At 47.2% G+C, this 22,287-nt stretch overlaps 1 protein-coding gene across 12 annotated transcripts; it reads right to left on the reverse strand.

Moving 5' to 3' along the window:
* Positions 1 to 625: 625 nt before the first annotated feature.
* On the reverse strand, positions 626 to 21,786 carry ZMIZ2 (zinc finger MIZ-type containing 2). 12 transcript variants are annotated; one of them, XM_031951504.1, is made up of 24 exons: positions 21,592 to 21,786; positions 20,161 to 20,289; positions 18,698 to 18,828; positions 18,433 to 18,484; positions 18,114 to 18,186; positions 13,562 to 13,698; positions 13,181 to 13,295; positions 12,527 to 12,729; positions 11,997 to 12,189; positions 11,095 to 11,358; positions 10,524 to 10,703; positions 9,717 to 9,800; positions 9,363 to 9,534; positions 7,437 to 7,578; positions 7,112 to 7,322; positions 5,841 to 5,946; positions 5,496 to 5,653; positions 5,009 to 5,076; positions 4,624 to 4,692; positions 3,868 to 4,112; positions 3,177 to 3,349; positions 2,700 to 3,026; positions 2,594 to 2,617; positions 626 to 2,056 (listed from the first exon to the last, which is right to left on the reverse strand). In XM_031951504.1, the coding sequence occupies exons 6-24, from the start codon at positions 13,609 to 13,611 to the stop codon at positions 1,949 to 1,951; spliced, it is 2,892 nt and encodes a 963-aa protein (XP_031807364.1). In that variant the 5' UTR covers positions 13,612 to 13,698; positions 18,114 to 18,186; positions 18,433 to 18,484; positions 18,698 to 18,828; positions 20,161 to 20,289; positions 21,592 to 21,786; the 3' UTR covers positions 626 to 1,948. The 12 variants fall into 12 exon arrangements, with proteins under 12 accessions (XP_031807364.1, XP_031807369.1, XP_031807368.1 ...); XM_031951509.1 differs by lacking the exon at positions 18,114 to 18,186 and having other exon boundaries at positions 9,717 to 9,797; positions 12,527 to 12,633; XM_031951508.1 differs by lacking the exon at positions 18,114 to 18,186 and having other exon boundaries at positions 12,527 to 12,633.
* Between the last annotated feature and the right edge of the window lie 501 nt (positions 21,787 to 22,287).

Here is a 22,287-nt window from a genome sequence, read left to right on the forward strand (position 1 = left end):
TGCAAGGTACCAGTTGTCTGACCCTTATCCTCAAGGAAGGATTAAAGATGGCAAATCTCCATCCAGGCAGAGTCCAGATTTCCTTTCTGCCCTGGCTATGGTTCACAGAATCACCCTCTGGTTGAAGGCAAACTTGGAAAATTCCAGGGGAAAAGGGAATTTTCCATGGGGGTTGGAGTAACTGAATCTTGGCCAGGGAGGAGGCTGGAACGGTTTCTCTTGCCAATGGAGGAGCAGACAGAAAAGTATGGTACTAACAGAAGTGAGAAAAGCTTTGGCCTCCATGAAGCCCCAGTAGGGTTATGTATGATGGTGAGCTAGTCTCAAAGTTAAAAAAAAAAAAATCCACATCCTTGGGCATGCTATTTGAATCCCAGGTGACTAAGTGCCTGGTATACAGCTAGAGCTTAATACTTATGCCACAGAACACCAGAAATGTTTCCAGGCTATTTTAAGTTTACCTGCTAGAGAATCTAAGGCTGTGATGTTACCCGGAGCAAAGATCTGCTTATATATTGGTTTATAGCAACCCACATCTCATTAGCTCCTGGGAGAATTGTCAAAAGTGCAGGCTTCCATGGCCCCCTCTCCCCACCTCAGAGCACAAAGGAGGTGAGTCAGCAAGGCCCACCAAAAGGGAATCCTTTAATATAGATACTGAAACAGGATACACAAAACGGCCCCCTGGGCAGTACTGCTCACACACATGGCTCTGGCCCCATAAGCCAGATGGATGCAATGGTTTTCCAAAAAGGGACAGTTTACCACTTGGATTATCTCCCTAGTGGTATAAGTAAAGGGAAGGTGGTTTTTTAAAAACATGGCTGTTACTTGTTTACTTTGCAGAAAGGGGGATCTGGGGGATGAGGGGCACAGCCAAAGAATTTCTACATCCTGGTGAATAACAATCCCCCCTCCCCCTAAATATATTCCCTGCCAGGGGTGAAGCTTGGGACCCCTACTCCCCAATGGAATGGTCACTCATACAAAGTCAGGGAATATGCACATTTATGGGAACAGGGGAAAGAATAGGGGAATGGGGGGGCTGTACAACAGAGGGATTCGCTTTCCTTTAAATAGCTTTTTCTTTTTCCCTGCTTTTAGTGTTTCTACACTATGTACATTTTGTGCTTTGTAATTAATCACCTCCCTCCCCCCAAACCCCACCCTATACAGCCTCTTGTACTTGGGCTTGTGGTGGGGAAGAAGGAACATGGGTGCCATAGATAGAACGAGGCTGGTGGGGAGAGATCCAGTCTACGAGACAGCTCCTCAGTACCCAATTAAGGGCAGTAGCATGGGCTTGCTGTAGCCTTTAGGTCCACATACATAATGACTACTAAAGATGAATCAGTAGGACTTCATCATCGAGCCAGGAAGAAAAAACCCAGGGCCCTCCCAGAGTCCACAGGCCCAGAACACCACAGATCATGCTCGGCTTCTCCCCCAACTCTGCCACATTCACGAGGGAAGATAAAACAGAAGGCTCAAAGCCAGAGTCAGATGGAGGGCTGGTATCAGTCAAGGGAGGGTTGGGGAAGGCTCCTGCTAGAACACTGTGGATGGCCTGTGCAGTAGGAAGATGTAAAGAACACATCAGGCCCAAGAAAAGGAAGCCTCAGTCCTGGTGCTGGCAGAGAGCTGAGGGAAGAGGGGCCTCAACAGAAATAACTGTCAGAACAGCTAGGAAGAAGGACGGACTGAAGTGGTCAGCCACGGTGTGTGGCTACTAGGTCTGACCAACAACAGAAGTGACTTTGGTTGGATGAAGATGATGTACAGGCAGCTGAAACTCCTTAGCTTCCCTGCTTCTGGATGAGGGAGAACAGTGGTGAGTATGTAAGGACCGAGGGGCAATGACGAGTGGGTGGTAGAAGTGGGCATGGCAGTTCTGAGACCAACGAGTAGATCCCAGCCTGAGCCGGGGGATCCAAATGAAAATCAGGGGTCAGTTGTTCTCGAAGAGGGACAGCAGGTCATCGTTACTGTTGGTGGGGAGGTCAGGTGGGCCCAGGTATGACAGCAGCTCATCGGGATTGGTCAGTTCTGGGAGGAGCTGAAGACAAAGCGAACAATGTCAGGAGCCAGAGTTTCAGTCTTTTACTCACAGCTGAACCTAGATACTACTGTCACCCTCCTTCGACAAACCCTCTAATTATAATTACAGGCCAACCCTCCAAATGTTGCTACTTAAACATGTTCATTATAAAATATTTGTTAAAGTAACTTGGGAAAAAAACCACCTTAATCCAGCTCTTGTATAGACAAAGATCTATGACTAACCGTGGGAGCTCCCACTGCCAGCCAAGGTGGGATTTGATTTCAAATGACCAAAGCTAGCCTTCCATCGACTATCCCATTGCCCCAGCTATGGCTTGAAAAGTAGAGGTGTGTTTGCACCTATTGGGCCTCTCAGTGAGAGAGCCCTGCCAATTCAGAACTGCTCCACAATTTATTGTCTTAAGAGAGTTAATATTGTAATGGTTTGCAGAACTTGAACCCAGGACTTTGGGACTTTGAGACTAGCTCCTGATTCACTATGGCTACCTTGCTTTTACCAAATAAAAGAAAACTGCATTTCCTTAAATCTCACCTGTTGGGATTTCCTTTTCCTCATCTGTAAAATATGAGAACTGAATGAGCTGAGGTTTCTCCCAGCCCTCAATCAACAATCTCTATTACCAAAAAATACAACTGACCTTTCTTCTCCTATCTACAACTCTTTTCTCAATAACCTTGAGTTTCACGGATATGGTTAGCAAGAGGTAAACTACACTCACATCGAGAGCTGGCTCTGGCCCTTCTCCGGTTCCGGGCATCCCTGGCTGCCCCATCATGCCCGTAGCAGAATTAAAGGCCAGCTCGCCACTAGGACCTGCCCCACCCGATGGCCCCAAGGACTGCCTGGCCGGGGGGGGAGGGTTCCGATGATGGAGCTGTGACCCTGGTGGGGCACTGAGATTGGGATTGTGCAGCCCCTGCTGGCCAGGATTGTGAGATGGGTCCATGTGGCCTGATGGTGCCATCTGAAGAGGAAGAAGGAAGCCACACAGTGAAGAGGAACAGGAGGATGCATATTCATTTGTTCCCCCCTAATTTTCCTCCCTTTGTAGGTACAGAGACTAGAATTATGCTTTAAGCCACCTGCTCCTCCCCAACCCCAAAATTGTGCTGACCTGTCCAGGAAGGGAAGGAGCTGGAGGCTTTTCTGGAGTCAAGAGGCTGCTAGGAATGTCTGCTTGGTACGAGATTGGTGGTGGCCCTGGGGTGAATTCAGTAAGAGTTGGGGTGCTGGGGGTGGTGGGGGGAAAAGAATCAGGGAAATTTCCAGGGCCTGAAAAGTTAGAACCTGCAAAACAAAGTTGTTCTGTGAGATCAATTCTTCCAAGTAACACTGTCTCATGGTGGCTTACCTATATTGTGAAATCAATGACTTAAGGCAAATTAAAATTTAAAAGGCCTGGAAGAAGACTGGCAAAAATGTCTTCGGGGTCTGATTGTTTTGTTTTACTTGCAGAAATGACTTATTCAAGACAGCAGTTTCAAAAGTCTATACCAGTTATGACTATTCAGAAAGAGAAAGAATAGCCTTTATTGTTGCTGATAGCAGTAGCTTTTGTAAATATCCTTGACAGTGGGAAGGGAACACATAAAAGATTTATGCATATTCTACTCTGAATAAGGCCAAGTTACTGAAATGTGCTCCTTATATTGACTTAAGGTTAACAGGAGTAGAGGAATTAGAGATGAGCTCCTCATCAATGGTCCCTCTCATTCCTGGCTTAGGATTCTTATTCCAAACTATAAAAGAAAGTCTAAGAGCTTATACTCCCAACTATAGAAGAAAGCCTAATGGCTAATACTCACTCTGAGTGGGATAATCGCTGGTGGCAGGGGCTGAGGGAGGTTGCAGTGGGGCAAAGGGAGAAGATCCAGGGCCCAAAGCAGCAATCATTTCCATGACATTGGGCATCACCATGTGGGTAGGACTCATGGTGCGACAGCGCTTCAGAACAGGCCCATCTGATTCTTCCTTAATGTGGAGGTCGGGCTTGATGGGCACTGGTTTCCAGCTACAGGTGGGGTCAATGGTGATTTCTTCATAATCTGAGCTGGGGAAGGGAGAGGATGCACCAGGTTATCATTTGCATATAATCATCTTCTGATTACATGTTCTATCTTCACCGATAATGTTATATGTCCCATTTCTCACCTGACCGTCTGTCCCTCATCCCTTTATATCATTTTTCCCATTCACTAAACCTGTTCCGAGTATCTCTTTGCCCAAATTGATTTAACAATTACTGGATACCTAACGTGGATAAGGCATTGCTATCGTCCCTTGAGTTTCAAGTGAGATCTTCCAACTCAAATCCTTATTGATTTGAAATGAATTGTTGATTATCTACCATTTGTACCCAGCATCATTAAGTTAGTAGGACATATGATCTCCTTGGCTTGGCACTAATCCCAATTTCTGAGTAGACTCCATGATCCAACTGTAATTTGGATGAAAAGATTTCAGTAGATCTCAGCAACACGACTCGCGTGACCATGACTGCCCTCTGGTGGCCCAAGAAAAAAATCAATTCAAAATCTGGATAAGTCCATAATCAGAATTACTTTTGGATGTAAATAAGGATCCCCAACATATACTGATCCACCTCCAGGCCTTCCAGCAACGCAGTCTTACTGCAAAGAAAGAGGACATATTGTCAGTAAAATAACAAGTAACCTCAGAGACGCCCTCCTGTCTCCACCACAAGCCAATCCCCTGAGCATCCAAAATGTATGACAAACTGTAGGGAGTCACTTCATCCCTATGAAATCCAAGTTTTTTCCCATCTCTAACTTGACCCTGCCTTACATATTTCACGAGCTTGTGAGGTTTCATGTTAAAGGGCTTTCATAAGCATAAAACATCATGTAAAAGGCAAATCATCATTATTTCCACCACTATTGTGCCCAACCCTTTGGTGATTTCAAAAGGTATAATCCTTATACTCACTTGCAGACAGGACATCTCCAAGTTCCCCTCTCACAATTTAGCTGCAGGTAGGACTCAAGGTCAAAGCACTAAAAAGATGATCAGATACAACGGATGAACAAATATTTATCAAACACCTACTATGTGCCAGAGGGCACTAATGACAGGTGCTAGAGATAAGTCTACAAAAAAATGAAGTAATCCCTGCTAACAAAACGCTTACATTCTAATGGTAGGGAGAGGGGGAGAGGAGGCAGACACTGATATGTAATAGAGCATAAGGCTGGGTTTGTACATTGCCTCAGTTATATGTGCAAATGCCTATTATTTTCACCCTCCTATCCCTGCTCCCAATTTCTAGCTCTTCAAACTGGCCTGACAGATAAACAAATGATCTCAGTCCCCCCCCCCCCCCTCCAGGCGACAGGAGGAGGAGCAATGGTCTACAAAGATCCGAAAGGCCAGAAAACGTGAAGCAGTCGTGGCAGCGCCATCCCTCCCGACTTACTTGTATGTGGCGGCAATCGTGTCCTCGGGCAGGGAGCTGGATCCTTCGGAAGGTGATGGGACACTTCAAGGACACTTTGATAGCAGTCTGCTCCACGCCATCCTCTCCGTTGGGCCCAGGGGTGCCAGGGATGGTGCCACTGCTAAAATTCCGCTTTACTAATCATTGGGAGGAAAACACAGATGAGATCTTCCTGAGCTTAGAGAAACTGGGGATACTTCAGGGAGGTAAATGGAGAAAGGCTCTTGCTAATTAGGGACCCCAGTCAAATCTCTGGACAACAAATCTCTGAGCCCCACCCCCACTCCACAAGGGTGGGCTTAGTGGCCCCCAGGAGCTACTCACTCTTGGTGATGCAGTGCTCCGCAGGGAGCAGGCGCTTCTTGATGAGGCCCTGCAGGACCGATCGAACTGAAGGCCGATGCACCAACTGCAGCACAAAGAGGTGCGACTGCACGGAAAAGAGGTTCAGGTCAAAGGGGCAGAGAGAACAGCGGTTCGAGGGTCCCCCGCTTGCTGGGTCCCAGCCCCCGGGTCTAGCTCCTATAATATCAGGGCTGTTGTTGGGTAAAGGAGAAGGAAGTAGAGGGAAGAAGCTAGGTACCTGTAGCGTCCCCCTCCCCTGTGAGTCTTTAGGTGTGGGATAAAAGTTCCTTTGGCCCCATTTGGAACACAGGTGGCTGCCTCTATTTGACACAGATCTCCTCACATTGGCCTTCATTTAGAAGCCTCAATCACAGCTGCTGTTACCCAGGGTTTACTTGTAAAGAAAAAAAAGAGATACTGATCCCCCTTCCTCCTGAATTAATCAAAATGATTATTTCCTAGTCCCCATCTCTCCATCAAAGACAGGAAAAACTGGGCCTGAGAAGTCTGCTGAAGGTTGGCCTTCCTTCTTCACAATATGGGTTACTCTTGTCCATTTTGGGTCTGAAGTCAATTTCCAGAGCCCTGTACAGGCTGGCCTTTAAGCGCCTTTTCTAGGCTTCCTTACAGCAGCAGATATACACCTGGGTATGGGGAGGCTCTTCCTTATATCTCTTTATGGTGAATACTGATTGAGGTGGTGTAATCTCCATTTGGGAAGATTGTTTCCCCCCTTCTCCACCACTGACCAAGAAACCTTGGGGAGAGCAGTGATTCTGTCTTGGCACGTGGCCAGGCATCTCTGCAATGAGGAGCCAGGACTCCAGAAGTATGGTCCTATACCCAGGGGCCCTTCTTAACCATTTATACAAATTAATGTCAACTTCAAATCTAATGAGTACATCACTGGCAGAAGCACACATAACCATTTCCCTCTTTTGGTGGGCACTGAGAAGGGACTTGGAAGGTGAACATTTGGCTTGCAAGGAAGGGAATCCAGTACCTTTTCCTTTAGTGATAAAGCCTACAACTCAGACATCTGCAATCGGACTAGAAGTTTTACCCTATCATCAGATAGGGATGTTTGTATACAGATATTTGTGCTTAATATGCCTTGTACAAGTCTACACATGTGTGTGCAATCATATACTCATCTGTGTTTCCTGTTTTCCAGGCCCTGGCTATGTCACCCTCCTCCCTCCCCCCTGGCTCCCAGCTCCCATTTACTGTGTGGCCCAAGAATCACTTACACAGCAGCAGGCAGTGACGGTGATCTGGATGGTGTTCCTGCCAGGCTGGCACACGTGCTTCAGGTACAGGGGCTTGTGGGACGTCTTGTTGTCTCCCCGCTCGATGGTCAGGGGCGTGGCATTGACGCTCACCTGCACCGACGCTGGCCAGTTGGTATTCATCTGCCGGTCCTCATGATGATAGCATTTAAACTGTAGCTCTAGGTCAGGTCTGAACCAGGGAAGAGGAAACAAAGAGCCCATAACCCAGAAAATCTACCACAAAATATGGGGAATAGGAATAAGAACCGGCCGTGACAAGGCGGAGGTCCTGAGGGCAGCTCACCTCAGCATCAGCGTTTTGTAGACCGAGTCTCGGAGCTGGAAGACGTGGTTGCTGACGGCCAGGTTGTGCTGCAGGCGGAAGGGCTCCAGGACCACCCCATCTCGGACCGGGAACGTCAGCCGCAGCTCGTCGCATGGGTTTCCTATGAGGGGAGGACAGGGGCTGGTGGCGGGTAGGGGGGCCAGTGACACCCAGCGCCAGCGAACATGCAGCTTGAGCCGGTGCTGGGCAGAGTTTGGGACGGTGGGGGAGCCCCGCTGGCAGCCGACCAGTAGTGTGGACTTGGGGTGGATGCTACCCTCTCTTCTGCCAGGCCAACCACGTGGCCCAGCTTCCTCCTGTTGCTTAGGGTGGCCCAGGGCACACCCCCCTCTTCTCTCTTGCACTATGCTGCCGTGATGAGCCATGCTAGGGGCTGCGTTTGGGCATCCCCCTGTTCTCAACTGTCACTTTCAACGGTCACGGAATGTTGGGAACTGAAGGTTCCATTACCCCTTAAAGGGGGCCCCCTATCAGAGCTTTGTTACTCCTACCAACCTTTGGGGGTAGGAGGAGCCCACACCCAGATACTATGGAGGATGGGAAGCTAGATGAAGGGCAGAGCTCTCCTCAGATTTTCCTAAGGACCCTCAAGTTCTAAGGGTTTCTCCCTTACTTTGTAGCTTAATGAGGATTTCAGAGTCCCAAACTCTTATCTGCCATGGATAAGCTAAGGAAATTGTGTTTGGTGGTGAGGATTTTTTTAAAATTCCATCCACTTAGAGTTAATTAAAAAAATTGATGTGTTGACACATCAGTCACTTCCCCCCCCAAAATCCACCACCTTATAATCCTCTGACATAAAAAGTTAAATCAAAACCATCCAATACAAGTGATTGTGACTAATGGCACACATACCTATCTGCCCTTCTAAGTTTATCACTTCCTAACTTTCACTCTTAGTCAATGGGCATCAATATTGACCACTATACAACCTGAATTCTGCTGTCTTCATTTACATTAATGTAATCATTGTATATATTGTTCTTTTGGTTCTGCTTACTTCACTCTGTATCAGTTCACACAAGTCTTTCTGTATTTTTCTGAACTCTTCATTAGACTGTCTCAGCAACCTAGAGATTCCATTACTACATATGAACCCCAAGGAGATCAGGAGCCAATAAGAAAGGCCCCCAAATACAGCAAAATATTTATATAGCAATACTCTGCTGCTGTAGTAACAAAAGAAATGGGAATAAAGTAGGTGCCCATCAAGTAGAAAATGGTTGGACAAGTTGTGGTACATGAACATAATGGAATATATTACCTGTGCTGTAAGAAATGGTGAATACAATGAATATAGAGAAACATGGTTAGTCTTATATGAACTAATGAGAAGTGAAGTAAGCAGAACCAGGAAAACAAGACATGAGTGACTAGGACAATATAAATAAAAAAACAAAACAGTAACTGAATCTTGGAAATTATGATAACCAAGCTTTGCCTCAAAAAAGATAGCGAAATGACAATTCCAAGCTTCTCTTTACAGAAGTGGGAAGGGGGAAGGGTTATGGTATGGAACACTGTATAGATTTTCTCGTCTTAGTTTTGTTGAACTTTTTTTCCATCTTTCTAAAATGCATTTGCAAGAGAGAGCTCAAGGAGAAGGAATAAATACAATAAGAAGCATAGGTGAAAAACAAAATATATCAATAAAATTTAAAAAAAAAAAAAAAAGATTTCCACAGAGGGAAAATAAAAGTGGGGGGGGGGGGAAGGATACTTTTCTAAGCTGACACATAAAGAGTCTTCTACACTCACTGAATGATTTTTTGAGGCTTCTCATGCAGAAGATGAAGACTGTCTTCATTCCCAAACTAGCCTGCAATAATTTTTTTTTCCCCCCTGGGAGTTCAAATTCTTAGAAACCCTGCAAATGAGACTTACCAGAGGGAGAAGGGTGCAGAGAGCTCATGTTGGGCTTAATGTCAGGCAGGAATGGAGATTTGACTTCTTGACTAGGAGACATATAGGGTGGTATGCTGCTACCAGGAGTCATTGGCGGGGTAGGATTCCCAGGCAGTGGTGAGCTGGGATAGCCAGGCATTGATCGGGTAGGCTATAGGAAAACAGATAAAATCTATGAGAGCAAGTAAGGGCTGGATAGCTGAGCCAAAATGAGTGCACAATCATATTGGGGGTAAGAGAGCAGTGGAGAAGAGCTGTGAACAAGTGAGAGGTGGCTGGCCCTAGTGTCAAGCAAGCTTTATAAGGAGGCCCAAATTCCCATTTCCATCATACCCCGTTTATGTTGGACTGGCTGTAGCTGTTGAAGTTCCCTCCATTGAAGTTGGTGTTCTGCCCATTGAACTGCTCTGTGGACTGCTGGGGACAAAAAAAAAAAAAAAAAAAAACCAACAACCTGTCAGTGCCCTGCAAATGGAACCTAGCCCTATAGCTTTAGCCTTTAGCTCATAATTCTCTCAAACATTTGACTGTCAAAGGATGGCCAGAAGTACAATGATAAGTAATAGAAGAACCCTGAATCAGAGGCATTTGTGAGAAAAGAATGAGAAAAGGAGGGAAAAGAGGCCACAGGATACTAAAGAATCTATCCTAATCTATATGTATCACCCTTGAATAAATCGAACAAAAATTTCAGCATACAAGAGAAGCTTGTAAAAAACTTGTAAACTCCTGTTACATGTAGTTTGTAGGAATCTTTTTGCTAATTCTTGTTAGTTCTAGAACTGAAGGAGTAAAAAGAAAGAAGCTATAGAACAGGCAGTATATGGTAAGAAACTATGCAGTGTCTTCTCAGCTCTAGAATTTAAGTATCAGCACAAGGTTCATCTTGATGCCTCGTTCAACCATGGCAGAAGCAATCCTCAAAATCTCCACTCCATAGACTAGCAGATCAAGGTACAATTACAATGCTTTAGTTTTTCTATAGTAAAATGAAGAAAGCTTAGTGCTTTTGACTTGACAGAAACAACAAAGGAATATTTGAATAGCTTAGACACCTATAAACTTCCCTTCAATCAATTATTCTTTAGATTGAATTTCCAAACTATAATTCTTAGAGCCAAGCTGGCAGCTGCTTCGTACCTTAAAATAGGGTCCTGCTGAGCTCGAGGTGGACAGGTATTGGCCCATTGCTTGCTGGATAGGCATCCTCTGGCCAGGGTATGAGGGGGAGGGTGTTGATGGCTGTGCAGTATTTGGTGCATATTGGGCAGCACTGGGAGTATACTGGCCACCTTGCATATACTGCTGTGCAGGATAACCCTGTAAAAGAGATGACATATACTCAAAAGTAGTCAAGAGGGCATAAGGAAAACCAGAGAAAAGGCATCTAGAAGAAAAAAAAACTGCCTGAAAAGCACCATTCTCTTGCCTAAGGGTCATGGAACATAGAACTTTAACTCTAACCCTTGAAAGAATACAAGGATAGATCAGGTAGGGAGGGGGTTGAATGGAGAACTCCTGGGTTGGTTTGGGATTGTGCTACAGTTGCCCACTGGGCACTCCAACCTGATATCAACTCATTCTCCCTCCTTTTAGGCTTGTCACTAACCTAAACCAGCTGAGAATATAAATGTCATAAGTGAGGTGTCTGTGATTGATTCCTGGGGAAAGCAGCTCTCAGACCTTTCAATTCCCTTCTCCCCATACTCACCTCATTGGAGTAGGCTCTCTTGACTCCTTGTCGGGGCATCTGCTGTGTCTGGGGGGCCCCTGGGTACCCATGCTGGGGCAGTCTCTGCCCTCCATACAAGGGAGTCATTCCAGGTGCCCGGGTTGGGTTCATGCCCATAGGGGAGATACCAGAGGGGCCCATCACCCCTCCTATACTGGCAGGGTTCATGCCAGTTGGGACACTGGGCCCCCTTGGACCCCCATGCTGCAGAAACTGGCTGTTAAAGGGTTGTCCTGCCCCCATCTAGGGAGAGAGAAAAAGAATTATCCAAGACCACACCCATGAAAAATAACCCAGAGAGAGAGAGAGAATAACACATCATCCTTGCTTGTCCCTCAGCTCAGCACAACATTTTTACCACCCCTCTGACCTCTATCATATTACAGTAACACTCTACTTCTTTACTATCTTTCCCACCGCATGAGTCTTCATCTAATACCCCTCCCACCTTTCCTCGAGTAGACTCCCCAAGGTTCCTAGAAGTGTGAAGAGGACAGTGCAGGGGAAACCATATAGCCCTCAGCCTTTCCCTCCCAGTTCCCTCCCCTCACCCCTCAATTTATCCATGCATGTTCTCTTAGAACAAAAAGCTCTCTCCTTGTGCTGTGCTGAGGACCTAGATTAAGTCAGTGTTTTATTGGTGAATTCACAGAACTGTCCATTTGTAGAGCTAGAAGGGCCCCTAGAAACCTATCTGATTATTATAAACAGATGAGAAAACTAGACTTGAAAATTCAGTGACTTGGCCAAGATCACACAGCTGGTTACTGACAGAGCTAGGGCTAGAACCTGGACTCTCAGTCCAGTACTCGTTCCCTACACCATGCTGCCTCAAACTGGGCACACGGGGTCAAGGCGAGTAGTCAGGGAAGGCACCTTACCGCTCCATACTGGCTCAGCTCCTGACTCTGCTTCTCCTGGAGAGCGGCCACAGTGGCAGTAGCGGTAGCAGTGGCAGTAGCTGCAGCAGCAGCCACAGCAGCAGCAGCAGCTGCCTGAGTGAAGTCAGTGGAGGGTCGGGTGGCATGTGAGGGGAGACCTAGGCCCCCAGGGCCACTTGGGCTGCCTGTGTAGCTGCAGGAGACACAAGATTACACCTCCATTCTGCCCTGGCTCAGAAGCAGCCTCCTATTAACCACACAAGGCTAAGATCTGTGTTCTTTCAGAAGGGACTTGGCTATCTAACTTCTCAGGCAGAATGGAATTTCATTCATTCTTTTTCAAATATTTTAGATCATTTCTGAAGTTACAGCAGCAGAGTTAAGTCTGTACATACACAATTAACCAAAAATATTGACTTCCTAGTAGATATGGGGCATTGTGCTTGGTGTTGTGAATTAGAGACCCAAATTCTAAATGGGGAAAATTCAAAAGAGTCGGACAGCAACCCCTTCTACAAAATGATCCTTACCTGGTAGGGAAACCAGGCCCTCCAGGGTAGCTGCCACGGCCATACATTCCTTGCTGCATATAACTCTTGTTTGCACCACCTTCTGGAAAAGCCTGCTGCCCCAAGAACTGAGGAGAGTTCATAGCAGGGCTGCCACCTGCCATGCCAGGCATCATGGGACTACCAGAGGGGTTCCCCCCAGGGCCCATGGGGCTTCCCAAAACCTACAAAAAGCAACAATACTCAACATTGCCAAGAACCTCTAAAGCAGGGACTTTCTGTGCCGTGGACTCCTTTTCTCAGAATGTTTTTAGACACATAAATAAATGTTAAGGTAAAGATGCTTTCCCTCAATCCCAATTTATGGAACCTCTTAGCCTAGACCCTAGGCTAAAAAAGCCCTCTACTCTTTAAAGGGAAGTAACAGTTTCAGTTCCAATACAGCAGCTTTTTACTACTTCACAACAATGGGGCCTGGATGTCATATTAAAGGAAAGAAAGGAATGTAGGGGGTGGGGTGAGGATTTACTGAAGACAGTTGAAAGATTACAAGAAAAACAACACAAAACAATGCACTAAGGGAGATTGAGGGGGACTAATATGTCTATGATTTGTCTTGGGGAGAGGTAGAGGGGTTCAGACTAAATCTTGGATATTAGGGTGGGAAGCTTTTACCTGACTCTGGGATGTATTGCTGACTCCCCACACGGTGGTTACCACGGAGAGTGATCCTGTTGGCTGATTGGTGCTCTGTTGCCAAGGAACAGACTCATACGCAAATGAACCATCACTGTGGGGGAAAAGAGGCTTGTAAAGAACATATTTCAAGTTCCAGACAGTGAACTGGCACAGTCTTAAGGTTAGGTGGAATAGGGGTGCCTGACAGTACAACAGGGATTCACTGTTCTAAGAGGAACTGAAGACTGGGTACAGAGACAGGTCATCCCAGGGAAGACAGGGAGTAGAGAGCATAATCATGACTCAGGCAGAGACCAACTGCATAGGTCCTGGCCTTAAGAAAGACCCAACACAGGAATGGGAGTGTCTTGTACTCACCCGTGTGGCGTGGGGGGGAGGGCAGGTTTCATTGGGTTCATGGAGTTCATTGGCTGTGAAGTATCGTGAGGGACAGGGGGGTCTGGGACTTGACTATAGTTGACTTCAATGGGGTTAATCTGGGATTCAGCTCCAAGCTGCCGTGATAGAAAGAGAAAAACTGTTATACTGAGGAAAATTCAACAGAAGATGCTAGAGGGACTTATAGGAAACTACAGCAATTGAATCATTCCCTGTTCATGACAAATAATGAACAGAGAAAAGATGAATGGGAAAGTTCCCAGGTGTGCTCTTTTGGGGGTTCAGGAGATAGTGTAGTCCCTGGGGCTCTTTTTTCATCAGCAGCATGTGTATTCTAGCTAAGTATGAGGCACATGGAGGGCACCCCAGGCAGGGCAGGGTTAAGCTTAGGGACCCAGGGGGCCATACTCAGGGTGTCTCGGCCAGCTAGAGGAACTTGGCGTCCTGCCCATGTCTGGCAAACCTCTGCTCCTGGCAAGCTCAGCTAAGAAGAGTACATTAACCCCATGTGGTCCCAGCTACTACCACACAGAAACCCAGAACCCCAGTATGAATGACCCATGAAGCTATTATTTCTGGGCCCAAATATTTTCACCCTTCCTCCTCTATACAAGACTTTTCCTCTGTTTTTCAGTATCCATATAAAAAAATGGAGATCTCAGCTTCTCTCAGCAGAAACTCAGAGGGGGAGGGGTGGTAAGGGTGAGTAGGGGTAACAAAGGGAGAGGGTGACAATGTAAGAACTGCTTGTAGAAGAAAGACTCCCATTACACACCACTTGTAGGTAGAGAGAGCAGGGAGAGAAGGAGAAGGTGTCTTGCTATAGAGAGCTGCTGCCTCTTGTTTACCATCATTTGCTAGGAGTACTGAAGTGAAAGGCTGATACTAGTGTTTTTCTGCTCAAAGGGATTTTCTTAGTTGACAAATGAAAATTTCCCTAGAGGAACAAAGCATGGAAGAAGTCAAAAGTTAGAGCCTCGGGCACTTTGAGAATCACAAGTCCTATATGAACAAGAGTCCTCAGAGTTCAGCTTCCTGAGGGTCGAGAAAGGGCAACAGCTCAGCTCCCAGAAAATTCAGATGAGGGCTTGAAAAACAAGGCCAAAGAAGATTGAGAATTATTTTCTTGGAAAGGTGCTGAATAGAATCCTACCCAAGGTCAAGAAGGTCAGAGAGGATTAGTAGGGAAGGGCAGAGTCCGAGGAATTACAATGTGGTTCAACCACCACAACCACCAGATACTATATCCCTCTTTATCAGGAGTTGATGCTATGGAGGAAAGGGGACAAAGCAAAGTCACAAAAAGGGCAAGAGGGAAAAAAGCCAAAATAAAACCTTTACTCAAATATGCACAAAATTCTGGCTGGAGAGCAGAGACATGAGGCTGTTCTGCCAGGATCCCCTATAGTATCTTCCCCAATCCCTTAGAAAGGAGGGACATTTTACCTAACAGCATTCCTTCTCCGTGTTTGAAGGAGCACATAAGCCAGCTGCCTGTCCTCCTCCTCCTCCTCCTCCTCCTCGGGCCAAGCAGCCGTCACCTCAGGAGGCAACAGAAGCTGCTCTCTAGCACACGGAGCATTGCACTGGGAATCCAGTGTGAGTCCTTTAACACAGTCTGCCCCCCCCCCCCTCCTAGAATAGGGGAGGGGGGCATTAGTTCTGTTTCCATTCCTGGGCCAGCTGTGCTCTATGTTAGACAGGCAGCAGCCATTCCACTTAGGGCTTCTGTGCAGTCTGCCAGTCTCCTAGGCAGAGTGGGAACATCACTGCTGGTAAGACTTCAGTCATTTCAGAGAGGGAGAGGTTGATATTGGCCACTTAAGATGGAAGTACACAGCCAGAGGTGGGATAGGGGATAGGGCAGCGACTACTGAGATAGGCCTTTACAGAGACAGCCATGAAAATCGTAGATGCACACACCAGACATGCATAGACACACTTGGAACATGTGTGTCCGTCTGAGGAATTGTATACATCCATCTGTCAGAGGGTATGTGTTTGCTCCCATCTGTCACACACATACAGCATGAGTAATTGTCAGTAACCACACACATGGCATAAGCACACAGAGGATAAGACTTGCACAAGAGATGTTGCAAACGAGAGGCATGATACACTTAAGACACAAAGTACATAAAAGAATGACAGTGTTCCAAAGAGCAGGCGAGCCTGCCCTAGACATGCAGGGACATTTATGAGCCAAGGAATTAACAAAAGGGACAACATAGAAAATGCCAAACGTGGAAAAAAAAAATCTGAATTTTTGAGAGAGAGCATGTGCCTAGGAGATACACTATGAAAGAGGGAGCGTAGTAGAACCAAAATAGAGGAGGCATAAGCTATGGCAAGACACATAGAAAGAGCCAGAAATGGTGAGATGGGCGTACAAAGGCAAGAGCAGAATAGTAAAGACAAGTCTCTTAAGGACAACTGGAATAAATATATGTGTATCTAGCTGCACATCAGCACACAAGTACATATTACAGGAGGTGAAGAATTAAAGAATCCTTCAAATGCTGAAAGGAGTTTTAGAAATTATGTTACCTCATTTCGTTTTACAGAAGAGGAAATGTGACAAGTCTAAGGTCATTAAAACCCAGCTCTTCTGACTCAAAGTCTGGATGTTTTCTAATTTGAGATGGTAAAACTTCAATCCTTTCTAGTCCAGACATTCTTTCTTAGGAGGCTGAGAGGCTGAGAAAGAATCAAAATGCCTCTTTCCTGAACTCTGATTATTTTAGTTCTTTGGACCAAAAGATTAATTTCACCAGTGAAACAATTCCTTCCTACAGCTGGGCTATTTCAACTGGTCCATTAGCCGTCCCATGAAAAGTAGTGGATGTAGATCAATGCCCTTCAGTGTTAAAGGAACCCACCTAGAGGACTAGCCCTTTGTGTCCCGTAGTAGGAAACAAAGGAAACTCTGACCTAAAGACAGTCTCAGTGTTCTCAGCAATGATGTGACATACCAAAAGGTAGTTGCCCTTTTGGGGGGAGTAAAGGAATGGCTACCTGCACAAGTCATCACAAGCAAATAACAAGAACATAGTTGAATAAGAGAGTCATAACTAAAGCCAAATCTCTGACACTCTCCCTCCCCCAGCATCTCAAAGTACTTTATGCATAATTTACAGCTTGGAAGATAGGAAAAGTGAATCTTACTCTTCTAACCATTTTATAACTTTTAATTGTAGGAATGAAGAAACCAAGGTACAAAGAAGGGATGGTGAGAGTCAAGGTTCAGAACTAAGCTCTAGATGATCTTAATGGTCTGATTAGTGAGCTGATGTAGTAGGGAGACAGGACCAGAATTAAATTAGGTAATGGGGAAAAAGGGAAGTTTCATTTCTAACTCAGAATTCAAGTCAATTTCCTAGAGAACTGTGGAGTTACTTGGTGAGGGAAGGAAGGTATAGAAAGGAGAAGAAAGTCTGTCTCATACGTAGTACCCGGAAATGGGGGTTCTTTTGTCAAAAGGCCAAAATTATCCCAACCCAAACCTTGAGAAGCCAGAAGTTCAGACATTCTTTAAAAGACCCAACTATTCTCTCTGCATACAACATGGGGTTTCCCAGTCTTAACCCTTGGGCAAATAAGGCCTCTTAAGAGTAACCCAGCTCACAAGGGTCTTTCAGAAGCATGTTTCTAGCCAGGGACAGCTGCAAGGCAGTCACAGGGAGGGGCCCAGAGGGAAGTTAAGTGCATGCAGTTTAATTGAAAGAGCAGTAGGGGGAGGGGAAGACTGAGCTCCAGAGCTTGCCAGTTAGGTTTAGGAAATTCTAGGCAGCAGAAAGCCAAGCCCACCTACCTCCCACCCCTTCCTGTTCCTTACATGCACAGGTATCTCTGAGCCAGGAAGTGTTGCAAGATCTGAGGGGTCAGGACTATATACTTCAGTGATAGTCAAGACTTGACCCCATAGTACTGGACTCTACAAGCTTTAGTTGGAAACAGGGGCCCAATAACTTTCTATCCCTAGGGCCTAAATTCAATTCAACAAGGATTTATTGAGCTTCTACCATGGGCATATACTGTGCTAAGGTGATGAGATACACTAGCATTCTTCTGGGGCCTTACCCAGAAGGGTAAGGACTTACTTCCCCCCCCCCCCCCCCCCCCCGGATGAAGAAAAACAGAATCAGCTGGTTCAGTTACTGGAATGTCCCAGCAAGGGCCAGACAAAACTGAGGCTTCCCCGAATCCCTGAAGCAGGGATGACACACAGGAAAGGGGGTGGGGGGATTCTCAAAGAGCTAGAGTCAAGGCTTAATCCACAAGCTTCCTTCTTTGAAAGTAGTTACATGGGACATCAGTTTGCTAAATCTAATCCCAAACCCAGTCTTATCTCTCAGGAATGAATAGAAATATTACATTCTCTCTTTCTCCATAGGGGTCCTTATAATCTCTGCAGCTCCCACTCTGCTGTCCCAGAATGCAAAAGATATAGGAAGGAAACCTGAAAGACTGATAAAGAAATCTTCTTGGAGTCAAGATTTGATCTGTAGCATATATGAGCATTTTAGCTTACCTAGGAAATTGTACAAGACTCTGGTCAGGTTAGTGTTAGGACTGGGTCCTCAATTGAAACTGTCAGGCTGAAGCTGAAGAGAAAAGAGGGGCCTGCTATCACATGGGTTTGGGGAATTCCAAATCAACTAAGTTCCTGCCATGGACAGGAGACCACAGGTATTTTCAGTTCCCTCAACCAAAGGCCTATAAAGGATAAGGTGATTTTCTACTGTATTCATTACTGTGAATTTCTGTGGTCCCTTCAATTTTAGTGGACAGCTCCCTCCAGATTTCCATGGGTTTAGTTTTTTAGGGTGAAAAAAAAAAAAAGAACCTACCATTCTCTAATACTATTACACTCGGCAGAACCTCAGCAGGCTGACCAGAATCCTGGCAAGGAAATTCAGAATGTTATGGCTGGAAGGGATTGTGGAAAACATCCAATCTAAACCCCTCATTTTACAGATGAGGAACTGAGACCTGGAGAGGTTAAGTGATTTGCCTCATGTCACACAAGTTGGTGATATAGCCAGGGCTAAAACTCAGGTCTCCCGAGTCTTAATCTAGTTTTCTTTTTACTATACCAGGCAGTCTCTTACTCACAAAAGGGAAAGACTTGGGGGATCATCATCCTAATCCTTTTGAGATGGAGACAGATTTCATTCTCTATTCTTCTGAGCACAGGAACAGAGTAGAAACAACAGAACCCAGGAGGAGTCTCAATTTTATACTCCCTAAAGAAAAACACAGAAGCAAAATCTCTCTTGGCTTTCTTTCCCTCTGCTCTATTGGCACCATCTACAACTCCCTTCTCTGTAATAGGCTTCATTTCAACCTACTTTCACTGATAGCAGGGACAGACTGACACCCCCAGTACTATTACCTTAGGATACAGGAGCAATCTGTATAGTCAAATAGCACAAGAAAATGGGAAAACACGTTTCTAGCCTTCTTTCTCACTATTGACAACCTGAGCTCAAAAAGCACCCAGACAACTGATGAAGGGATCCCCCTGAATCTCCTAAGTGACTGAACGAGACAAGACAACATTAGCCTACTAAAGAGCAAAGGCATGCCAAACTGAGTGTGTCTTTAAGTCTACCTCCATATACTATAGACACTCTTCAAACTCTACTCTAGCCCAAGCTTTCAACTGGGAAGAGGAGTTATACTTCACTTCGAAGCTGAGCAACAGGACCAATTTCCCTCTGCTTTCCCAGCTAATCAACCAGACTCCCAAGAGGATGGCCCTGTGGTAACTCATTCTCCAGAGGATGCAAAAAACTGCTAATAGGTCTTTTTCAGCTACAGATTTCTACCTTTCGAATCCTAAAAGGCAAAGGCAACTAAATGTGGAAGGGATAAAGGAGACCAAATGAATTTTAAAAAGATTTACAGATAGGATGGCTTTGATGGAGCAGAAGAATTCCTGGCAGAGGCAGGGAAAAGAAAATGAAACATTCCCTTGATTCAGTCCCAAGTAAAATAGGGAGAAGGAGGATTAATTTGTACTACTAGAAAGGGCCACAGCCTTGTGTGACTGGACTGGCTGTGTTCTATTTCTGGGAGGCAGCATAAGCTACTAGAATAAGCATCAAGCAGGAGCCTGGATACTTGGGTTCTGATGTTGGTTCAGTCACAGTGACTTTGGCCAGATTACTTAATCACTTTAAACCTCAACTCTCCAATAAGCAAAATGGGGGAGGGGGGAAAACAATTCCTGCTCTTATCTATTTCATAGGACTGTCATGTGAATAAGAACAAAAGAATTGCTACCCTGGGTCAGAAACATGTCCTGTTCAGACCATGAATGTAGGTATAATATTGATCTCAAGGGATCTTTTATGCAATAGCATAACTGTTCTTTTAGATAGCAATCATAAAATATCAGAGGTACCCCCCCCCAAAAAAAAACCCACATCCAAATTTCCCTTAGCAACTCATTATGGATCTATCACTTATGAATTTACCTAAATTTTCAATATCTTTAGTCTATCTCCTGGAATAATTAATTCTTTAAGTTTACTATGAAAAATAAGAATTCCTTTTATTTATCCTAAATTTACCTTTTTCAAGCTTCAAGGAGTGCCCCCTAGTTCTAGTATTCCAGGATTTGGTGATTAAGTCCAGGTTCACCCTATCTGTACCCTTCATGATTTATGACATTCCCTGTGAAATCTTCTCTAAGTAAAAATCTGTGAGAATAAATAATACAAATAAAGTACTTTGAGTCCAAGACATTGCTACTGACATTATTATTAGTACTGCTATTTTATGCTCCACCCCTGAGTGTCCTAATTCTAGCCTCTCCAGGCTTCAGTTTCCCCATTCTGGAATGGGGTGTGCTCTCTAGGAGGCCATGGCAGGGAACTGGAAAAGGTAAACAGTTTACCTTGGACCCAAGAGAAATGTATGGTACCCTTTGGGATGGCCTAGAAAAGGTCACAGACTACACTGGTGGACACATGTTGGGATTTGGAATGGGGAAGCCTCTAAGAAGATGATGGGATAGAAAAAACAAAGTGGGCCTGGCAAGACAAACCAAAGTAGGCCTGGCAATGCCTAATCTGTAAAGGGAAAAGAGATCCAGAAAGGCCCACTCCTCTCGGCGAGCACAGGCAAGGAAGGTACAGAAGGATGAGTAAATCTCTGTTGCCAAGAGGCACCCCCCTACACCTATTCGTTCCCAGGAACAGCTGGGTTTTCCCCAATCAAACCCCAAACAATGGCTCAAGTTGGGTGAAAAAGAAAACCTCAGGAGACAAAAGGGTCATTTCTGCCTAACAATAGGGTCATTTCTTCATAGGACCACCCCAAGAAAAGGAATTCAGTCAAGGTATGCCCCAACAGAGACACTGCCGGAGAGGCTGGAAGGGAACAGAAGGGGGATGGGGTGGTCTTGCTCATCATCCTTGCCACCCCCCCTTCTCCCATGCAGCGGAAGCATCAGCCGCCTGGTGGGTTGGGAGGGGGGCTCGGGAGCGCCCCAACACCCGCCTGGGTTCTACCCGGGCAAACAGTCACAGCCTCCTCGGACCCGGCTGGCTCGTTCCGAAGGGCGGCTTGGGCCCGGGAGAAAAGGAGGCGCTGCAAGGAAGCCCGGGGCTGGGGGGGCGGGCTGGCTCCGGACACCCACACGGTGCAGCCGCCGGCGTGGGAAGGGGCCCGCCGGGCGCGCGGCCGCCGATACCCGCGGGGGCCCCTCAGCCTGGCCCGGCCGCGCGCCCGGGGCACGGGCACGGGCGCCTCGGTCCGGCCAGCCCCGCGCCCCCGGTGCCCCCGCGGCGGCCTCGTTGCCATGGCGACCCTGGCCTCCCCAGTGAGGGTGGCAGCTCCGCTCGGCGGCGGGAGGGGGTCTGGGGGGCCCGGCCCGGGCGGGGGCGTGAGGGAGCGGGGCTCGCGGTCCCCAGGACGAGCCCGACCTCGGGCCCCTCGCCTGGCTCTCCGGCGCGGCCGTCTCGCCCACCCTCCATGCAGCCCCAGACTGGCCCGCTCACCTCCCGGCCGGCCGCCCAGAACGGCCGAGGGGCCCCGAGTCCGGCTGCGGCTCCGGGCCCGATTCAGCGCCTGGCCAGCTGCCTGCCGCCGCCGCCGCCTCCGCGGCCCGCCCGCTCCATGCCGCCTCGCGGCCGCCGCGCCAGCCGGGGGGCTCAGCTCAGGCACCCTGCTTCAGGGGCCGCCGCCGCCGCCGCCGCTGCCGCCGCCGCCACCGCCACCTCCCGGCTCCGATTGCACAATGGAGCGGCCGCTGCCGCCGCATCATCCATATGCATGAGCTCGGGGGACTGGCTCCGCCCCCAGCCCCACCTCAGGCGAGAGCAACGCATCCCCGAATGATCGATCGGTCGGGGATGCGCGGGCAGGAGTTGTCAGTACCGGGGGCACTTGCTCTGCTGTCTGAAGCAAAGAGAGGGGCCGGGAGGGAGCTGGGGAGAGGAGCTCGTCCTCCGAAGCTTCCCCCTCCCTTATCCTTCCGGATTCCCATTCCACTCACCACCCCCGACGCACACCCCCCCCCCCCCCCCCCCGCTACTCCAGGCTGTTGTCTTTGCGTTTGAGATATGTAGTGATGAACTGTCCCCCGCCCCGGACTAGAAGCCTGCAAACGAGACGGCGCTGGATAACCGAGCCCGCGCTACCGTGGTAGCCAGACTGGAAGCGACGCATGGGAGGGAGAGCCAGGCGTGCCCGCC

The sequence above is a fragment of the Sarcophilus harrisii genome, chromosome 2 (genome assembly GCF_902635505.1).
Source record: "Sarcophilus harrisii chromosome 2, mSarHar1.11, whole genome shotgun sequence".
In the NCBI taxonomy this organism is placed as follows: Eukaryota; Metazoa; Chordata; class Mammalia; order Dasyuromorphia; family Dasyuridae; genus Sarcophilus; species Sarcophilus harrisii.